The sequence below is a fragment of the Peromyscus eremicus genome, chromosome 5 (assembly GCF_949786415.1).
Source record: "Peromyscus eremicus chromosome 5, PerEre_H2_v1, whole genome shotgun sequence".
NCBI lineage: Eukaryota > Metazoa > Chordata > Mammalia > Rodentia > Cricetidae > Peromyscus > Peromyscus eremicus.
In genome coordinates this window covers 125,409,819-125,430,048 of record NC_081420.1, presented here as the reverse complement: position 1 = coordinate 125,430,048, position 20,230 = coordinate 125,409,819, and the positions used below count along the sequence as shown (strand labels likewise).

At 48.3% G+C, this 20,230-nt stretch overlaps 2 protein-coding genes and 1 long non-coding RNA gene across 6 annotated transcripts; 2 read left to right on the top strand and 1 right to left on the bottom strand.

Moving 5' to 3' along the window:
* Positions 1-3,869: 3,869 nt before the first annotated feature.
* Positions 3,870-7,434, bottom strand: LOC131911970 (uncharacterized). 2 transcript variants are annotated; one of them, XR_009379488.1, is made up of 3 exons: positions 7,233-7,434; positions 4,673-4,759; positions 3,870-4,065 (listed from the first exon to the last, which is right to left on the bottom strand). It is a non-coding gene; the product is annotated as an uncharacterized LOC131911970 (long non-coding RNA). The 2 variants fall into 2 exon arrangements; XR_009379487.1 differs by having other exon boundaries at positions 4,673-4,756.
* Positions 7,435-7,676: 242 nt separating this feature from the next.
* On the top strand, positions 7,677-12,956 carry Calr (calreticulin). The gene is made up of 9 exons (XM_059264429.1): positions 7,677-7,846; positions 8,205-8,306; positions 8,500-8,703; positions 9,728-9,822; positions 9,912-10,121; positions 10,204-10,317; positions 10,484-10,627; positions 12,031-12,123; positions 12,219-12,956. The coding sequence occupies exons 1-9, from the start codon at positions 7,756-7,758 to the stop codon at positions 12,411-12,413; spliced, it is 1,248 nt and encodes a 415-aa protein (XP_059120412.1). The 5' UTR covers positions 7,677-7,755; the 3' UTR covers positions 12,414-12,956.
* A 1,502-nt stretch (positions 12,957-14,458) lies between these two features.
* Rad23a (RAD23 homolog A, nucleotide excision repair protein) lies at positions 14,459-19,631 on the top strand. 3 transcript variants are annotated; one of them, XM_059264428.1, is made up of 9 exons: positions 14,459-14,701; positions 16,171-16,332; positions 16,475-16,656; positions 16,779-16,834; positions 16,973-17,100; positions 17,321-17,399; positions 17,489-17,622; positions 19,190-19,289; positions 19,436-19,610. In XM_059264428.1, exons 1-9 carry the CDS (start codon positions 14,585-14,587, stop codon positions 19,489-19,491), a joined length of 1,014 nt encoding a protein of 337 aa, XP_059120411.1. In that variant the 5' UTR covers positions 14,459-14,584; the 3' UTR covers positions 19,492-19,610. The 3 variants fall into 3 exon arrangements, with proteins under 3 accessions (XP_059120411.1, XP_059120410.1, XP_059120409.1); XM_059264427.1 differs by having other exon boundaries at positions 14,461-14,701; positions 17,492-17,634; positions 19,190-19,354; positions 19,436-19,631; XM_059264426.1 differs by having other exon boundaries at positions 14,463-14,701; positions 17,489-17,634; positions 19,190-19,354; positions 19,436-19,631.
* The last annotated feature ends 599 nt before the right edge of the window (positions 19,632-20,230 follow it).

Genomic DNA, 20,230 nt, shown 5'->3' with positions numbered 1-20,230 from the left:
TTTTCTGCACTGTGAATATGTATTACACTCATTGGTTAATAAAAAAGCTGATTGGCCTATAGCAAGGCAGGATAAAGTTAGGCGAGACAATCCAATTGAGGACTCAGATAAAGAAAGGCAGAGTCAGAGAGACGTGAGCCAGCCAACCAAGAAACAAGATCCTAGAGGACAAGTAAAGCCATGAGCCACGTGGCAGTAAATAGATGAATAGAAATGGGTTAATTTAAATGTAAGAGCTAGCCGGGCGGTGGTGGCGCACGCCTTTAATCCCAGCACTCGGGAGGCAGAGCCAGGCGGATCTCTGTGAGTTCGAGGCCAGCCTGGGCTACCAAGTGAGTCCCAGGAAAGGCGCAAAGCTACACAGAGAAACCCTGTCTCGAAAAACCAAAAAAAAAAAAAAAAAATGTAAGAGCTAGTTAATAATAAGCTTGAGCTATTGGCAGAGACAATTGACAACTTTGAACCTTTTTATATCATTCTCCAGTGCATAGCAAATTAGTGTACCTTTGGTTATAATTGTGTTAGAAGTCTTGATTTTAAAAATTGCTCTTTGGGGGATGGATACATGGGTGAGAGAGTAAGATCACTGCCTGCTCTTCCAGAGGGCCCAGGTTCAGTTCCCAGCACCCACATGGTGGCTCACAACCACCTGTAACTCCAGTTCCTGGGGATCTGGTGCCCTCAGAGGTCAGAAGAAAGTACTGAATCCTATATATCCAGGGATATATAATTAGACCCTGTGCTCAGAGATGGAGTACATACTGACTGCTTTACAAGAGCTCTGAGAAACCTCTTCATTCACAATTACTTAGCATATAGCATCCACAAAGCTGTCAAAACCTCTTCATTTACGATTACCTAACATATAGTATTCACAATGCTGTCAAAGCCTTAGACAATCACCATGCCCATTTTTGTGTACTTACATCCAACCATGATGAAGGCCCTTTGTGCTGAGCACAAAATGAAACTAAATTAAGGTTGATGACAACAAGAAAGTAGGTAAAAGGGTAAGCCTCTGTGTAGCAGGCTTTCTTGGACCACCAGCCCCAAAATCATGATGCAGAGACTTATTATTAATTATGAAAGCTTGGCCTTAGCTAAGGCTTGTTTCTAATTATCTCATAATTTAAATTAACCCATTTCTCTTAATCTACGTGCTGCCATGTGGCTTGTGGCTTTTACCTCTCCTCCTGTATGTCCTGCTTCCTCTTGTCTCCTCTGGCGTCTCCCCTGTGCCTAGATTCAGCTCTTCTTCTCTCTGCCTGGAGTCCTGCCTACCTCTTCCTGCCTAGCTAGTGGCCATTCAGTTCTTCATTAAAGCAATTAGAAGGCGCCTTTGCAAGAAGACACTTCTTCACAGTGAACCAAAAGTTTATTACACTACACCTCTGGAGCAGGCTTTCTTGAAACACCAGCCCCCAAATCATGAAATGGAGACATTAATTATGAAAGCTCAGTCTTGTCTTATCCTTGCCCCACTAGCTCTTATAACTTAATTTAACCTGTTTCTCTTCATCTACGTTTTGCCTCAGGACTTTTTACCTTTCTTTCCTTCTGTATGTCCTACTTTCCTGCTTCCTCTGTGTCTGTCTGTCTGTCTGTCGGCTGCCTGGCTAGCTGGCCCCAGGCATCTTCCTCTTTTTCTCCCTTGTCCCTCAAATCTATATTCCTCTTCCTATTTACTCTCTCTGCCCACCAGCCCTGCCTATCCCTACTCTGCCTAGCTACTGGCTATTACTATGTAATATAATATTAGCTATTCAGCTTTTATTAGACCAATCAGGTGCTTAGGCAGGCAAGGTAAAACAGCAACATATCTTTACCTAGTTAAACAAATACAGCATAAACAAAAGTAACACATCTTTACATAGTTAAACATTCTATTCCACAACATTTCCCCCTTTTTCTCTAAAAGGAAAGGTTTTAACTTTAACATAGTAAAACTATATACAATGAGAACAATTATCAAGTAAGAATTGTATTCGGGCTGGAGAGATGGCTCAGCGGTTAAAAGCACTGGCTGTTCTTCCGGAGGTCCTGAGTTCAATTCCCAGCAACCACATGGTGGCTCACAACCATCTGTAATGAGATCTGGCGCCCTCTTCTGGCCTGCAGGCATACATGCAGGCAGAACATTGTATACATAATAAATAAATAAATCCTTAAAAAAATAAAAAAAAAAAAAAAAAAAGAATTGTATTCACAATATCCAGTCCATTTGCATTTGACAAGTTCAGAGAAAATACTCCCTTATCTAGCCTATCTTGGTGAGTCCAAAGTTTTGTACCTAATTTACCTTCTATCATTACTAAGGAAAATTATAACTATAACTATATATTATAATATAATATAGTATAATATTACCTTAGTAAACAGGAGTTTTGTACCTAATTTACCTTCTATCATAACTAAGGAGAATTATAACTCTAACTGTCTACTCTTCAACTCTATCAAAGCCCTCAGAAGGGTATAATATTACCTGAGTAAACAGGAGTTTTGTACCTAATTTACCTTCTATCATAACTAAGGAGAATTATAACTCTAACTGTCTACTCTTCAACTCTATCAAAGCCCTCAGAAGGGTATAATATTACCTGAGTAAACAGGAGGTGCAGCACGCGCAAGCCACTTCCAAAACTGTAGAAACGACAGAGACATCTGGCTGCCTGGACAGTCACCCAAGATTTCTCTGCAACGTTGGGGCGTCCATCTTCAGCCTAGAGGCCTGGACTATCTGGCGGGCTGTCCCACCTTGCCTTGACAAAGTCTAGCAGTCACTTTCCTTTGTGTTCTGCATGTCCGGTTTAGACAGTAACTGTCAACAGTTGGGGCAAGGACAGTTTCTTTTCTTTTTCTTTTTTTCTTTCTTTTTTTTTTTTTTTTTTTTTTGGAGACAGGGTTTCTCCGTGTAGTTTTTGGTGCCTGTCCTGGATCTCGCTCTGTAGACCAGACTGGCCTCGAACTCACAGAGATCTGCTTGGCTCTGCTTCCTGAGTGCTGGGATTAAAGGTGTGCACCACCACCACTGCCCGGCAAGGACAGTTTCTTACCCATATAGCTAGCTTTGCAACACTGAAAGCAAACTCCATGTGGAGGTTCTTCGATCCTCATCATCATTTTGTGAAGTAGATTGATGCTTCTAGGAGCAGACATGTCTCACTGTCATGACAAGCCTTAGGTTATTAAACATCTTAAATGCCATAATCTGTAGATCTCTGAAGTGTTTGAAGATCACCTATCTATCTAAAATATATCTAATTAACCTTGAAAACATAACTATAATGATTATTATATATGGCTAACTACTAACCTGTATTTTGTTTGTTTGTTTTCTTTTTGTTTTTCAAGACAGGGTTTCTCCATGTTGTTTTGGTTCCTGTCCTGGAATTCATTCTGTAGACCAGGCTGGCCTTGAACTCCCAGAGATCCATCTAGCTCTGCCTCCCAAGTGCGCCGCCACCGCCTCATCTGTATTTCTTAATTATACATTTTTTTTTTCTGAGATAGGGTTTCTCTGTGTAGCTTTGTTAATTATACATTTTTAAATGAACTGCATAAGGACAATACCCCAAACAAGAGTAGAAACACATACAGTATAACAAAAATAACTTTAAATTTGTATCAATGTAGGCAGATTATATACCACAATTCATACCAATGTAAAATATTTGAGGTTAAAAGTTGTCTTTTTATCCTATATTCCTATATCCCCTCTAAATGATGACAAACATCCATAACCCACTGAATGACCAAAAAACCACCCCACTTCTTGGGAATGTGGGCGTTGTATTCTCTAGACTGCTTCCTATTGTTTGTTGGTGACAGTATCTCCAGGAGACCCTGAGAAAATTGAGACAATGGTCAAGTCCTGGGAAAACTAATTGTAACATTTATTGTCCAGTCTCAGAACTGTTCCCATGCAGAGGGATCAGTATATACATCACCGTCTTGTAGTTTTTCCTTAGTTTATTTCTTTATGTCTGTAGTCAAGATATTCAGGGGGTCTCCCCAGATCAAACCTGATCTCTATTAACCTTGAAGGAATCCATGGCCTTTTGTTTCCTGTGAAAACAAAAGCATAACCTCTCCCAAGTGCTGGGAATAAAAGCATATGCCACCACCACCCAGCTGGTATCAATAATTTAGGTGTGGATCATGCCTTGGACTTTTTTCCTAGTGTAGGAATAGAACCCAGAACCTCATGCTTTTTAGGCAAGAACTCTGTCACTATAGGACATCCCCAGTTCTAAGACACTCTGATAAGTAATGTTCATCAACATTGTCTGAGCCTGTTACACATCATTTTTAGTCCTCCCCAATTCCAACCCTATAGCCAAATCCCGTATTCAAGATTCATTAGTTTAGGCCCCCTTTCTCCTCAGTTCAAAATAACTTCTTTCCCCCTAAGGCTTATGTTAGTTTTTTTCTTCTGTGACAGGGTCTCACTATGTAACCCTGGCTGACCTAGATCACTCTATGTGGACCACCAGACTGGATTGGAATCCACAGAGATCCACTAGAGCCCTTGCCATCCCAGGGCTGGGATCAAAAGTCTGCTACCATACCTGATTTTTCTTTAAAAAGTGTTAGTATAGTTTCTGTGTACTAGAGCACATGAGTGGAGGTCAGAGGACAACTTTAAGGACTTGGTTCTTGCCTTCCACCTTACCTGAGGCAGGCTCTTTTTTGCTGCTAGGTTGCATGCTAGCTGGTCTAGAGCTTCTGGGTAATCCTCCTGTCTCTGCTTTCCATCCTGCTGTAGTAGTGCTGGGTTTAGATGTACATTACCACATTCAACTTTTTAAAAACTTTTCATTTCATTTTATTTGTATAGGTGTTTTTTTCTGCATGTGTGTCTCTGTACCATTTGCATGCTTCGTGACCACAGAATAGGGCTTCAGATCCCCTGGAACTGGAGTTACAGATGGTTGTGAGGCTTCATATGGTGCTGGGAATGTGGGTGGGGTCATTTAGAAGAGCTTAACCACTAAGCCATCTCTCGAGCCCCCCAGATCCAGTTTCTTTTGTGGTTTCTAGGATTGAATGTGGGTCCTTAAACTTTCCTGGTTAGCACTTTTTTTTTTTTTTTTTTTTTTTTGAGACAGGGTTTCTCTGTGTAGTTTTGGTGCCTGTCCTGGATCTCACTCTGTAGACCAGGCTGGCCTCGAACTCACAGTGATCCGCCTACCTCTGCCTCCAGAGTGCTGGGATTAAAGGCATGAGCCACCACTGCCCGGCTGCTGGTTAGCACTCTTATTTACTGCACCATATCCCTGGTTCCTATTTTACTTCTTTTTAAGTAAAATATATAAAATATAAAAATATTTTGTTTGTTTCACTGTGTAGCCCTGGCTGGCCTGGAACTCACTGTGTAGATTAGGCAGGCCTCAAACTCATAAAGATCTATCTGCCTCTGTCTCCTGAAATACTTTTTTTCCCATGTGTGCACAAGTGTGCAAGTCTACAGAGACCAGAAGAGGCCCTGGATCCACTGGAGCTGAGGTTGTGCACCACCTGACATGGTTGCTGAGAACTGAACTTGGGAATCTCTGGAAAGCAGCAAGTGCTCCTCCACTTCCTTTCTAGTCCTTTATTTTACTGTGCTGAGGCCCAGTCTCCTGTATCCAAAGCTGACCTGATCCAAAGCTCACTAAGTAGCTGAGAACGGCTTTGAACTTTTGACCCCTTTTTGATCCCTGCTTCAACCTCTTGAGTGCTAGGACAATAGGCATACCCATTATATTTTGTTTATGCAGTGCTGAGGAGGAACCCCAGGGCTTCACATATGTAAGCAAGCACTCTACCAATTGAGATACATCCCCAGCCCTACTTAATTTTTATTTTTTCTATGTGTGCATGCATGTAGAAGCCAGAGGTTGACCTCAGGTGTTGTTCCTCAGATGCTGTCTTTGTTTTTGAGATAGAGTTTCACTTTGTAGCTCTGGCTGGTCTGGAACTCAAGATTCTCCTTGGTCAGCCTCCTAAATGCTGGAATTATAAATGTGCATTTGGGCTAGGTGGTGGTGGCACATGCTTTTAATCCCAGCACTAAGGAGGGAGAGGTGGGTGGAACTCTATGAGTTCGAGGTCAGCCTGGTCTACAGAGCTAGTTCTAGGACAGCCAGGGCTACACAGAGAAACCCTGTTTCAAAAGGAAAAATGTGCATTTGAGGGTGGTATGGGCTACACAGTGAGACTCTGTCAAAACTTCCAGAAGAAGGATGTATCTCAACCCCTAGAGGGCATGCACAAATCCCTGAGTTCCATTCCAAGCAACAAGTGTGTTAACCATAAAGCAGGAGGCATCAAGCGTATGAGTCAGTGGCACAGGACAGGAGGGAGAGTCGATCACAGATCTGTCAAGATCACTCTGAACTTCGGTATCCTCTAGAGGGACCTACACCAGCAATACTTAGTTTTGTACACTGCCTGGGGGATGGGGTGGAGCCCCAACTTCTTGACCTCAAGTGTCCCTCACTTCTGAATTTCTCTCACGGAGAAGGAAGCACTCCATTTTTGTAAGGATTCCCTGGGCCCAGTCATAAACCGTCCCAGCGTTCCCATTTCCTCAGTTTAGAAACACCTCCCATCCCCCACTCCCCACAGGTGCGGTCCTTCCTCCTACAGCAGGCAGGGATCTGGCCATGGCCACATGACTTGAGCCAGAGAACTCAAGATCCAAGGGTCCTGCTTATCAGCCTAGGACTCTTATCACCATAGCCATCTGTGTCCTTTTTTCCTCCTCAAACGGCACCCCTTGCCTCCGCCCGTAGCCGTTTAATTGCAAAAGCCAAGTCGTTTGTGGGAGACCACAAAGAAGTGACCCCTCTCATTTCCCAGCTCAGAGTGAAAAAAGATAACCCGGCACCTCTCACCCGAGGAAACACGCTTACGGCCACACCTCTGAGACCTCTGTGTTTCCTGCCCTTAAACCGTGGATAGCCCTAAAAGGTTTAAAAGCATTTCTGCCAGATAGCTCAGGGTCACCCCTCTTGGCCTGTTATTTCAGAGAGGCAAAGCGACTTGCATCATGTCACACAGTAGTAGTCTGACAGGCTGCTGCGGGACCGAAGGAGGAGAAAGCTGGCCTTTTCTACTGGCCTGAACAGCTGTGACACTCACTCGAATGCAGTGAAACCCCAGGCACTTGCCCTTATCCTCCACAGGAAAAGCGCTCCATCGGGTGGGCGTTCCCTAAGTGCAGGACAGACAGAAAGTGGGGAGGAGACCTTGCTTCGTCCCTCTGTCCAGAGAGGGTGGAAAATGGGCGACGCTGAGCCCGGGGCTTGGTCCCTCACGGTTAACACCTGGGCTGGCTCGCGCGGATTCTTTAAACGACACGAAGGAAAGCCAGGGACTCGCACCAGCAAGGGCGGGGTTGGGCTGAAGCCCGGTCACGTGACTGCGCCCGAGGGGGCTGGCGGCCCCCACCCCACCAGGGGGCGTCCCCCACAACGCGTGGTCGACCCTCATTGGTCCGTGGTGGGACCAATAGAAATCGGCCATCTGGGATCCCAGCGATCCGAGCCACAGCCTAACCTGCTGAGCCGCCGGGGATGCAATGAGAAGGGACAGCCGTGGGTCTCAGCCAGTCAAAAGGGCCGAGGGGCGGGCTCAGCGGTCGTGTCAGGTTGGTGTGAGAGGTGAGTGCATATAAATCGGGGCCGCGGCGGCCGCGTCCGTCAGTACCGCAGAGCCGCTGCCTGACGATCGTTTTAAAGGGCCCGTGCGCCGCCGCCCCCTCGGCCCGCCATGCTCCTTTCGGTGCCGCTCCTGCTCGGCCTCCTCGGCCTGGCCGCCGCAGAGCCTGCCGTCTATTTCAAAGAGCAGTTCTTGGACGGAGGTAAGGTCTGGGCCCGCCTCGAGGCCGCCTCAGCCTCGACGGCCGGGCCCCGAGCCCGGGGCTGCCTCGTCGCGTGTCAATGCAATTACGGTTCAGAGGGCCAACACTGTGGCCCCGGGGGACTAGAGCCGCGGGCGGTTCCTGATGTGCGTCCTTGGGGGACGCGGAAGGCACAGCGGCTTCCCGCGCCCGGAGTTAGGGTTCGTCCAAGGACCTGAAGCCGCTCGAGGTGTCAAGTTCGAGGTTGGGATGGGAATCCCCCTCCCCGCCCCCACCTGCTTGAGATTCCTGACAGACGTTGGGTATGGGGGCGGGGGTCAGCCGGCCAGCTGATCTGACTGTGCCGCCCCCCCACCAGATGACTGGACCAACCGCTGGGTCGAATCTAAACACAAGTCCGATTTTGGCAAATTTATCCTCAGTTCTGGCAAATTCTACGGGGACCAGGAGAAGGATAAAGGTAAGAGGCAGGGAGTGGGTGTTCAGATCAGGACGATTTCCTGGAGGAAGCTGTAGTCAGCATTCAGAGCTTGGGCTTTTCCCAGGAACCCGGGAGCCAAGGATAGGTGGGGGAAGGAAGGGGAGGTCATCGGAGCCCTTCGAGGGCTAGGGTCCTCGGGTCCCCCTGACGGCACACTCCCATCCCATCACAGGGCTGCAGACAAGTCAAGATGCCCGGTTTTACGCGCTGTCCGCTAGATTCGAACCCTTCAGCAACAAGGGCCAGACACTGGTGGTACAGTTCACGGTGAAGCATGAGCAGAATATCGACTGTGGGGGCGGTTATGTGAAGCTGTTTCCGGGTAGTTTGGACCAGAAGGACATGCACGGAGACTCGGAATACAACATCATGTTTGGTGAGGGGGGACCCCAGCCAGTGCTGACCTCTGCCCGTTGGATAGTGGGCACAGACTGAACTCTTTATATTCAGAAAGCTGATCCTCACAACCATAGAAAGCACTGGAATGATGGAGATTTTTGTCCTGAAGGGACAAAACCTTAAGGGTTTTACTATATTGGTTTACTGTTAGTTGGTTTACTGTGTTAGTTGTCAGTTTATATTGTTCATTTGTATGATCATTTCTAGATGTTTCCTAATTTTAGAAATGAAGCCAATGACCGAATCTAAGTCACTGGAAAACCTTTTGAGTGCGTGCATATGTATGTATGTATATATGTATGTATGTGTGAGCTTGCTAGTGTGAAGGTCAGAGGACAACTTCAGAAATCTGTTTTGTCATCTGGATTCTGGGATTGAATTTGGGTTGTCAGGCTTGGTGGAAAGCACCTGATTTAACTCTGAGCCACTTGCTGGCCCCAGAATGGTAATCTTTTCAGATTTGTCCTGAGTTTAAAATCAGGTCTTTGAGCCTGACATGGTAGCACATGCCTTTAATCCTAGTGCTGGGTGCAGTGAAAGCAGGTGCATCTTTGTGGGTTCCAGGACAGTCAGAGATTACATATATGAGAACCTGTCTCAAAAAAAAAAAAAAAAAAAAATCAGGTCTTTATTCCTGGCTAGGTATAGTGGTGCACACATGTAATTCCAGCATTTAGACCACTGAAGACTGACGTAGATTATAGTTTAAGGCCAGCCTCAGTTATATATATCAGTGTCCGTCCTCTGCCAGAAACAAAGTAGGGGCTGGAGAGATGATTCAGTGGTTCCAGAGAACACAGGTTCAGCTCCCAGCACGCAGATGGTAGGTAGCATCAGAATCCTTTATCTTGTTGGGTGGCATAAGATCCAGTGCCCACTTCTGACCTCTGCAGGCTCCTCTACATGCATGGTACAGATACACATGAAAGTTGAAGTTAGGTCTTTCATGAAGAGGGATAGAGCCTGCCTTAGTAGACAGCCTGGATATGCTTCTTACATAGGTCCGGACATCTGCGGTCCTGGCACCAAGAAGGTTCATGTCATCTTTAACTACAAGGGCAAGAATGTGCTGATCAACAAGGATATCCGGTGTAAGGTGTGCCTGGGGTAGTCATTTAAGTGGCTGTCATGGGAGGCCCAGGCAGTAGCCTGGTGGAGGGGCTGCTCACCACCTTCCCTCTTCAGGATGATGAATTCACACACCTGTACACGCTGATTGTGCGGCCAGACAACACCTATGAGGTGAAAATTGACAACAGCCAGGTGGAGTCAGGCTCCTTGGAGGATGATTGGGACTTTCTGCCACCCAAGAAGATAAAGGATCCTAATGCTGCCAAGCCGGAAGACTGGGATGAACGAGCCAAGATTGATGACCCCACAGATTCTAAACCTGAGGTTGGTGCTTGGACGGTGGCTCCACCGCCATCACAGAGTGGAGGACACCTGAGTTCACTCTGATCTCCATGTGTACTCCTAGGACTGGGACAAGCCTGAGCACATCCCTGACCCTGATGCTAAGAAGCCTGAGGACTGGGATGAAGAGATGGATGGGGAGTGGGAACCACCAGTCATTCAGAATCCTGAGTACAAGGTAAGCCGAGTGGTGGGGCGTGGCTCACTGGAGGGATGCTTGCCTGTGGCTGTCCTTAAAATTGCATTGCAGAAACAAAAACAAGATGGGCTTTGGGGGTCTAGGCAGGGTTGTTGTTGGTACTGAGGAATATGTCCACCTCTGCTCATCTGGTTCTCTTCTGCAGGGCGAGTGGAAGCCACGTCAGATTGACAACCCAGATTACAAGGGTACCTGGATACACCCAGAAATTGACAACCCTGAGTACTCCCCGGATGCCAACATCTATGCCTATGATAATTTTGCTGTACTAGGTCTAGATCTCTGGCAGGTGAGGCACAGGAAAGACAAGGATCCCTGGGAAACCTCAAGTTGGAGGATCATACTGGTAGATCTGGAGGGAAGAACAGGCACAGGCAGCAACCTCAAGGGGTCCAGACTCCAAAACAGTACATTTTAGGAGGCATTTCCTGTTTTATCTCCTTTTTCTTCACAGCAGAAGAGAAAGTTAGGGGTGTTTGGAGGTAGGGGTTGGGTTTCGAGACAGGGTTTCTCTGTGTAGCCCTGGCTGTCCTGGAACTCACTCTGTAGACCAAGGCTTGGCTTCAAACTCAGATCTGCCTGCCCCTGCCTCCCGAGTGCTGTGATTGAAGGTGTGCACCACCACCTGGTGAGAAAGTTGGTTTTATTCTTAATACATTGTTACTTATTTTGCATTTATGTGACTACACATACAGAGGTCATGAAAACTAAGAGAAGTTGGTTCTCTTCATCATGTGTGTCCTAGGTATCAACTCTGGCAGCAAGTGCCTTTATTTGGCCCCACTGAGCACCTTTCTGCAGGGCTACTTTGTTGAAGTACGTGTGCAAAATCTGCTCAAATCGCCCCAGTTAGAACTCTGACCACCCTGGCCACATAATGAAACAAGACTAAAAAAAGAAAAACCCCACTGGTACTGAATTTTTGTCACTGGTATGTTTTCTGTGCCCAGGACTATTCTTGGCATGTGTTAAAGTTAAGTTGGTACCTGAAAAAGTAAGTCCCCAGTGTGCCTGTTTTTACAGAGGAAGGAGTTGTGTGAAAAGTGAAGTCAATAGCACAGGTCACTAGGACAGAGGTTTCAGTCCTGAAAGCATAGCTTTTGAACTGCAGTATCCCCAGTGTCATACTCTTTTTTTTTTTTTAAGATTTATTTATTTATTATGTATACAGTACTCTATCTGCATGTACACCTGCAGACCAGAAGAGGGCATCATTACAGATGGTTGTGAGCCACCATGTGGGTGCTGGGAATTGAACTCAGGACCTCTGGAAGAACAAGCAGTGCTCTTAATCGCTGAGCCATCCCTCCAGCCCCGTCATACCATTATTATTATTATTATTATTATTATTATTATTAAAGATTTTTGTGGCAGGCTGGTCTTCATATATATCCTCAGCTGTCTTGGAATTCACCTTGTAGCCCAATCTGGCCTGGAATTCTTTCCTCCTTGCCTTCCCACTGCACAACCTCCCCCCCCTTTTTGGGGGTGGGGGAAATGACAAGGTTTCACTATGTAAACTGGCTGGCTTAGAACTCTATAAGTAGTCTGGCCTCTGCCTCCTTAGTGCTAGGATTAAAGGCATGTCCTACTACATACACCTGCTACCCCACAGGGTGGAAATAGAGCCCTTTTCAGAGCCAAGGCTGTCAGAAGTCACTGCTGACCATCTGTCTTTCCATTCTTCCCCAGGTCAAGTCCGGCACAATCTTTGACAACTTTCTCATCACTAACGATGAGGCCTATGCAGAGGAGTTTGGCAATGAGACATGGGGTGTCACCAAGGTGAGCCAGGGTTCTTGTCTTCCTAGGGGTCAGCTGGAGGGGACTGACAATCAGGTGAGAGCCAGGTACTAAACCGGTGTGGTCCGTCCCCACAGGCTTCTGAAAAGCAGATGAAGGACAAGCAGGATGAGGAGCAGAGGCTGAAGGAAGAAGAAGAAGACAAGAAGCGTAAAGAGGAGGAAGAGGCTGAGGACAAAGAGGATGAAGATGACAGAGATGAAGATGAAGATGATGAGGATGAGAAGGAGGAAGATGAGGATGCCACTGGCCAGGCCAAGGATGAGCTGTAGAGGCCATACCACCTGCCTCCAGGGCTGGACTGAGGCCTGAACACCCCGCTGCAGAGCTGGCTGCTCCCAATAATGTCTCTATGAGACTCAGGAACTTTTCATTTTTTTCCAGGCAGGTTCAGATCTGGGGTGGATTCTGATTCTGTTCCCCCCTCCCCCCATTTTTTTTTTTACTGGTGTTTGTCTTAATTCTCCTTCAGCCCTCACCTCCTGGCTTCTCATTTGAATCAACATCTTTTCCTTGTGTCCCTTTATCTCTCAACCCGTGGTCACTACCCTCCAACTCCACGAACAGGGGTGTGGAGGAAAAGTCCTAGGCTTGATATTTCAATCTGCTCTCCTTCCTGGATCTCAGAGGAGGGCAGGAGAAAGGGGTGGTGTCCCCCCCACCCCCAGCACTGAGGAAGAATGGGGGTCTTCTCATCCCCTTTCTCCCTTGCCCCCAGGACTGGGCCACTTGTGGGGCAGCCAGTTCTGCATAGCTCACACTGAGAGTGTAAGAACTACCAACAAAATTTCTATTAAATTAAGTTTTGTGTCTTCCCTACCGTGTCTCCTTCTCTGGGAGGATGTACGTCAGGGAATCAAAAGTGGCCTTTCGGGGTGCTTGTGGCTCATGTTTGAGCTATTAGAGTTGGCAGAGTCCCACAAAATGACATGGGTGTGTGTGTGTGTGTATCCTGTAATTTCAAGCGGGAGAGCAGCTGTCAGGTTTTGATGCCCGAACTCCCTATAGTAAGTAATTCCCTTGTCCTGGCAACAGACGTGATTGACAGGCTGGCTGCTGGCTAGAGCTTAGTGACTACTGGGGCAAATATATGAAATGAGCCTTAATCCTAACAGTATTGTTACAGTGGGGTGGATCTCTTGGTCTGCTTTCTGAGACTACTGCATAGGATAGTTGTGCAATTTCAAACCTCACATTAGTGGGGTGAATGCTGGTAGCTCATTTTACAGTCAAGGAAGTAAATTCAGAGTGACTGGCTTAACCCAAGGGCCCATGTTTCTAGGACTGAGCTGATAGAAAAGGGATTGGTCCAAGGACTGGGTTATGTTCAGTTGGAGAGGGCTTACCTAGCATGCCCTGGCTTCTAGCCATACCACGAGAAAGAAATGGGTTTCAGGGGACTGTGCTTCACTGTTGAGTCACAAGGTTGTCATTTAAACTCCAGTTGGAAAGTAGGCAGAAGGCCTGTGTTCTTAGAAGGAAATTGATCTAGCCCTTTGCCAGAACCTTGCCAATTCTGAAGAAGTCTAGGCTGCTCTGGTGACCCGAGGGAGGCAGGTCTTTGGTGACTGACTGTTCACTGGTGTGGCTAGAAACATTCAGCAAAGCAAGCTGTAAAGTAGTGAGTTGTTAAGTGGTCCGTTTGGCATAAGAGGATGTTGATGCTTTTCACGTACTGTTTACTGAGCGCTTAAGCATAGCTTCACTTTAGCCCCTAAATCACCCTGGATGAGCTGCCACAGCCTTCCAAGTCTGACGTTTTCATTACCTTTTAGTATGTGATGGTGGCCTAAGGCTTCTTAAAATAGCCTTTATCTTCTGGAAAAATGAGGGTGCAAGCAAGGGAAATCTATGGAGGGAAGAATTGTTGTAAGGAGCCTTGAAAATGTTAAATATTTTTAAGGTGTTTAATGAACGGTCAGTCATTGGAGATTACGAAGAGGTAGGGGACCCATGAACTAGAAGTGAGTCTATCCCAAAAGTTAATAAGGTAGTCCTTGAAAATGGAGTCACATAAGTTACCCTGTTTCTACCTTTGAGATTTATGGTAACTTCCCTTGTTTCTAGGCTTGAGGGAGTAATTTAGCAGTGCTCTGCGGGGTTCCTTTGGTCAGATCCGAATTAGGTCACTATGTATATAACCAATACCATAAAAACTTGGAGCTGGGGGGGGGGCGCTAGGGGCCATACTGCGGGCAGATGACATCACTATTGACAGGCATGACGTCATCCAGACGACGTGATGTCTGTCCACTGCAAAGCTCAAAGCTGAATTGTTTGCGCATGTCTAAGGTAAGGAAGTGCTACCGCGCATGCTCTAGAGGTCAGGGAGTGGTTACAGGCGGGTCACACAAGCTGACGATATACGCGCGCTTCCCACTTGCCCCGGAAGTGCTTGGAGCACAGCGCAGCTGGGCGCTAAGATGGCCGCGGCGTGAGTTGCATGTTGTACGAGGATCCCGGGCTGCCGCATTGCTCCGGCCCCGCCATGGCTGTCACCATCACACTTAAAACGTTGCAGCAGCAGACCTTCAAGATACGCATGGAGCCTGAGGAGACGGTGCGGGCCGGAGCCCAGGGGCGGGAGCAACCGGGTGCCAGAGTGGGTGGGGGCAGGGAGGCCCGGATCCAACGGGAGGGGCGGGGAGGACGTGCGGCCGGACCCTGCTCCCCTTCCCCAGCTGCCCGACCTCCTCGGATCCCCCCGATCGAGTCTGCCCTGCCCCGGCGACTCGGGCACCATTCCCGGGCTGGCCCCAGGGCGAGTCCCCAGGCCCGCTCTGGTGTCAGCCGCCGGCTCCGCGTTCCCAGCCTGCAAGCTGCTCGGATGGCCCAGGTTGGCATCAGTGGCTAAGAGGTGCCAACTGGTGACAACAGTGTTGATGATAATAAATGGTCTTAATAGTTTTGGTAGTCCGTGTTTGTTGGCCGTTTATTCTTTACCGGTGTCATCTTGCTGAATCTGCAAAATAGTGTTGTCCTTTGGGGACTCCTGACGTTCCCCGTTTGACAACCTCAGAGTTAAGGAACTTTACCATGGTCACAGCAAGTATTGGCAGAGATAGGGTTAAAATTCTTTCAGTTTCATCTAACAGACAGCAGCCTAAACATGCTGGGTGAACTTTTGTTTGCTTTTGCTTTTTGAGCGTGGGGTCTTGTTATCCAATGTGGCTTTGAACTTCTGGGCTCAAGTGATCTGTATTGCCTTAGCCTCCCAAGTAGGTGGTAGTACTGACTTGGGCCGTCTCCCCTGAATCTTCTATAATATGAAGCCACTTGTATACCTCCAGTGAAGGCTAGGCATGATGGTCATGTATATAAACCCTGAACACTGAGGCTAAGACAGGGGGATTGTTTTTAGTTCCAGGCCAGCCTGAGCTACAGAATAAGACCCTATTACAAAAAACGGAGTGAAAAAGGATGTCCTCAATAAGTACAGAACAGTTGGAGGCCAGCGGTGGGTAGACCCTTCATTTCCTTACTGCGCTTTCCCTTCTCAACCACATGGCATCTGAAATACAAGTTTGCTTTTCTTCTCCAGGAGAACAGTGGCTGACTTGAGTTCTGTTCTGCTCCACAAGCTGTTGTAAAAGAGGGTTTGGGGATGGAGCTCTTGTAGAACACTTAGTATATACAGGCCCTGGGTCCATCCCTAAACCGCCGCCACCACCACCACGCACATGCACGCACACACACACAACGTGAGCAGCTTCAGTGTCTGGCCTGTAATCGATTGCTGTCAGCTGGCCAGATTGAATAGGAATCTCATGATGAGAGCAAAGCTTTTTCCCTAAAGTAAAAGGGTCGGGAAAGGAGTCTTTATTTTATTTGAGACAGTTTCACTGTCTATCCCTGGCTAGCCTGGAACTCAAAGTGATCCACTTGTCTCTCCCAAGTGCTGGGATTAAGTGTGTGCACAACCTTTCCTAGACTTCACTGAGGGTATCTTAGAGTGCTATTTGTGCTATTTGTGAACACACACCGCACACTATTAAAGTCTTGTTTTAATGCCTGTATTCCTTATTCCAGGTGAGGGCACTGAAGGAGAAGATAGAAGCTGAGAAGGGCAGAGACGCTTTCCCTGTGGCTGGACAGAAACTCATCTATGCTGGCAAGATCTTGAGTGATGATGTCCCCATCAAGGAATACCATATAGATGAGAAGAACTTTGTGGTTGTCATGGTGACCAAGGTGGGTAGATTAGCTGGGATGCTGGCAGAGACCTTGTGTGCCTAGGAGAGATTAGCCATAGGCAGGGTGGGGCTGTGGTGGGGCAGGATGTTGAGGCTTGATAGGGATGCTGCTGCCTGACCCCTTTTTCTTGCTGTCACAGGCCAAGGCTGGCCAAGGTACTCCAGCACCCCCAGAGGTCTCACCCACTGCTGCCCCGGAGTCCTCTACACCCTTCCCTCCAGCTCCGGCATCAGGCATGTCCCATCCTCCACCTACCAGCAGAGAGGACAAGAGCCCATCAGAGGATTCAGCCACCCCAACATCTCCAGAGTCCATTTCTGGGTAAGGAAGAACAGTAGCCTTACCTGTGCCCTCTTCTGTTCCTTCCAGTGTGGTCCCATGCACTTGCGGGGAGGGCAAGCCACCAGAAGCCAGGGTCCGATTTCTCTCTCTTGAATTTGCAGCTCTGTTCCCTCTTCAGGTAGCAGCGGGCGAGAGGAAGACGCAGCTTCCACATTAGGTGGGTGGGTGGTCCTCAGGGCAGAGGTGACTGGGAGCCCCAGCTATCAGCCTTTGACAGTCTTGTCTGGGTATGGGAGGGTCTGGGAGCTGCCCTTCTGTGCTCCTGGTGACCCAGGCCCTGCTGCTCCCTCCACAGTGACTGGCTCTGAGTATGAGACGATGCTGACTGAGATCATGTCCATGGGCTACGAGCGGGAGCGGGTTGTGGCCGCATTGAGGGCCAGCTACAACAACCCCCACAGAGCTGTGGAGTACTTGCTCACGGTGAGGGGGTCTCCAGGTTGTGGTGCCTCAACAGGCAGTGGAGGTAGATCCTACCCCATAGGATCTTGGGTATCGTGTGTTGCCACTAAAGGCTTCCAAAAGAGCCTGGACAGAGAGCATGGAGAGCAGAGATGAGGCCTTCCAGTCTCCTGTCAGGCTGGTCACTTGGGAGGGGGAAGTGGGTCTGTTGGAGAGAATTAAAAAGCAGGATCCTTGACAGGGAATTCCCGGAAGCCCCGAACTAGAACATGGTTCTGTCCAGGAGAGCCAGGTACCCGAACAGCCGGCCACAGAAGCAGGTGAGCAGGATGGGTGATGTACATGTGGGCATCTACAGTCTAGACTCAGGAGCCCCTGCAGGGGTCTCACCACACCTTCCTGTCACTAGCAGGGGAAAACCCCCTGGAGTTCCTGCGGGACCAGCCCCAGTTCCAGAACATGCGGCAAGTGATTCAGCAGAACCCAGCGCTGCTCCCTGCACTCCTCCAGCAGCTGGGCCAGGAGAACCCTCAGCTCTTACAGGTGCGGCCCAGGGTGAGGGAACTGAGACAGACGCCTTTTCTAGTTCCTTAGGGGGTCACCCAGGGACTAGCTCTGCTCTAAGAAAGCAGAACTAGCACAGACCCAGTCCCTTGCTCCCTGAAGACCTACGGGGTTATATGTAATCGGACTCCCACAAGGTGTGGGTGCTGTTGACATCCCCTTGCTGAAGAGGTCAGGCCCAGAGCAGGCTGCCATATGTCTGGGTCCTGGACTCTAACCATAGCGCTCTCCTGAGTTCTTGCTGTACCTGTAGATCCTCTTCCTGCTTCTCATTCCTGGCCTTCTTCCTGATCTGACCGTCACCTTGACCCTCTGTGTGCTGACTCGAACCTGTGTCATCACACCAGAAGCCTTGGAACACTCATCTGAGCTATGAGAGGACTTCCTGGACCTCTTGGGTTTTCAGGCCCACTTGTTTCTGCCCTGAGCCTCTGGCAGCCTCCTGGGAACTGTCTCTGCTTCTACCCCATTGGCAGCACGTCTCCCACCTAGTGTCTTGGCATCCCCCTCTCATGTCTCCTCATTCTACACAGTGCCCCTGTGAACTGTCCAAGAGGCCAGATTGCTGGAAAGGTCATTTTTAATGTGAAAATAGTCAGATGTGTGCAGAAGCAGAGGGCTGCATCAGAACCTCTAGGTTTCTAAGTAGAGTATTTCATAGGTTTCAGGGCTGAGTGTGTAGTGCAAACCTGTAAGGCCAGCACTAGGAGGCTGAGGTAGGAGGATCACTGACCTTGAAGCCAGCTCATTCTGTTAGTGAGATCATCTCAAAAAAGGAAGAAAGAAGATAAAGGTTGCACAGGATAAGACTGTGGCTCAGTAGTGGAGTGCTTGTGCTTAGGTTGAGGCCTGGGTTCACTTGCACCACCACAAAGAGAAGTAGGTACTGTCTGTCTGCCACTGTGGCTTCCCACTGCCCCAGGAGAAAGGTCTCCCCAGGCCTTCCGTGCTGTTGGTGCTACAGAGCTCTTCTGAGCCTTGCCCAGGAGATCCACCCCAGGGCACTTCCACTTGGTGCTGGTTTTAGCCAGAGGCAAGCTCCCCTCTTCCTGCAAGACGTTGGTCCCTCCCACAAAGCCTCAGTGACTTAACTAGCGTATCTGCAGTTACTTGATTTGAACTTTTTTCTTTAGTCTCACTATATAGGTTAGACCGGCTTCAAACTCATGGTGATCCTCCTGCTTCAGCTTCCCAAGTGTTGAGATTACCGGTATGAACCACCATGCCTAGCTTTGGTACATTTATTTACTTTTTTGTTTGTCTTATTGAAACATGTAATTGAGACAAAACATAGCCCTGGCTAGCTTGAAACTCCTCTGTAGACCAGGCTGGCCTCAAACTTATATCCACCTGCCTCTGCCTCCCCAGTGCTGGGATTAAAGGCGTGCACCATCATGCCCATCTCCCCAGCTTAGCCATGGCTACATGGCTGTTTGGCCAGAGCAGGTACCTTCAGTGTTAGCCAGTGTTTAAGCAAGGGCTGTAATGGGATCTAGGCATCCATGTCAATGACTGTGGGTTGTCATCCTTCTCCTTTTTCTCACAGCAAATTAGCCGTCACCAGGAGCAGTTCATCCAGATGTTGAATGAGCCCCCTGGAGAGCTGGCGGACATCTCTGATGTAGAGGGGGAGGTTGGTGCCATAGGTGAGGAGGCCCCACAGATGAACTATATCCAGGTGACACCACAGGAAAAGGAAGCTATAGAAAGGGTAAGAGGCCTGGCTGAAGGGCCACTCATGGTGGGTAGCCCCGTGCCTCCCTCCTCCTTACCCCTGCCCATCTTCCCACAGCTGAAGGCGCTGGGCTTTCCAGAGAGCCTGGTGATCCAGGCCTACTTCGCGTGTGAAAAAAATGAGAACTTGGCTGCCAACTTCCTCCTGAGTCAGAACTTTGATGATGAGTGATGCTGGGAGGCTAGAATGCCCCCACCCCACTCCACAAAAGTTTTATAAAAGAAGAAAGTGTGTGTGTATGTGTGTATATATATATATACATATATATATATATACACACATACACACACATACATATATATATATATTCATGTTTATTTAAGAGGAAGAAAAAAATCAAAAACAATTTAAAAAAAAAAAAAAAGAGAAGAAAAAACACCTAGCCCAGATTCCTACCTTCCTGAAGTGGCCCCTATTCCCATCTCAGTCCGACAAGACCTGGGCCAGACAGCTGCCCCATCCTCTTAACAGAGCCCAGCCTGCTCAAAGTTGCTGGCAAGACCAGGAGGCGACAGATGGGCCCCTTTTGGCCTCTGTCCCAGCTCCCTGCAGCCAGATGGAGAGGCGTCTGCCTGCTTCCCCATCCCCTGAAGCATCCCTAAGGACAACCCACCTCCCTCCTCCATGATGAGGGGAAGCTGGAGCCCTAAACTTTATCCTCCATTGGAGTGGCCCAAATCTTTCCATCTGGAGTGAGTTCATTAGAAGCCCAAGGCCTTCTAGCCTGGCCTTCAGCCTGGAGAGAGGAGGTAACATCAGTTCTGAAGGCCAAGGCCACCCCTACCCCAGGACAGAACCACATCTCTGATAAAGGTTTTGAAGTGAATAAAGTTTTAAAAATGAGCCCTAATA

Excerpts from the sequence above, each read along its gene's own strand:
- Rad23a (XM_059264426.1), top strand. The coding sequence starts at position 14,585 with ATGTTGTACGAGGATCCCGGGCTGCCGCATTGCTCCGGCCCCGCCATG. Across the intron at positions 16,835-16,972 it reads AGACGCAGCTTCCACATTAG|TGACTGGCTCTGAGTATGAG; the intron begins GTGGGTGGGTGG and ends CTCCCTCCACAG. Across the intron at positions 17,635-19,189 it reads TCTTACAGGTGCGGCCCAGG|CAAATTAGCCGTCACCAGGA; the intron begins GTGAGGGAACTG and ends TTTTTCTCACAG.
- Calr (XM_059264429.1), top strand. The coding sequence starts at position 7,756 with ATGCTCCTTTCGGTGCCGCTCCTGCTCGGCCTCCTCGGCCTGGCCGCC. Across the intron at positions 10,122-10,203 it reads CCACAGATTCTAAACCTGAG|GACTGGGACAAGCCTGAGCA; the intron begins GTTGGTGCTTGG and ends GTGTACTCCTAG. Across the intron at positions 10,628-12,030 it reads TAGGTCTAGATCTCTGGCAG|GTCAAGTCCGGCACAATCTT; the intron begins GTGAGGCACAGG and ends ATTCTTCCCCAG.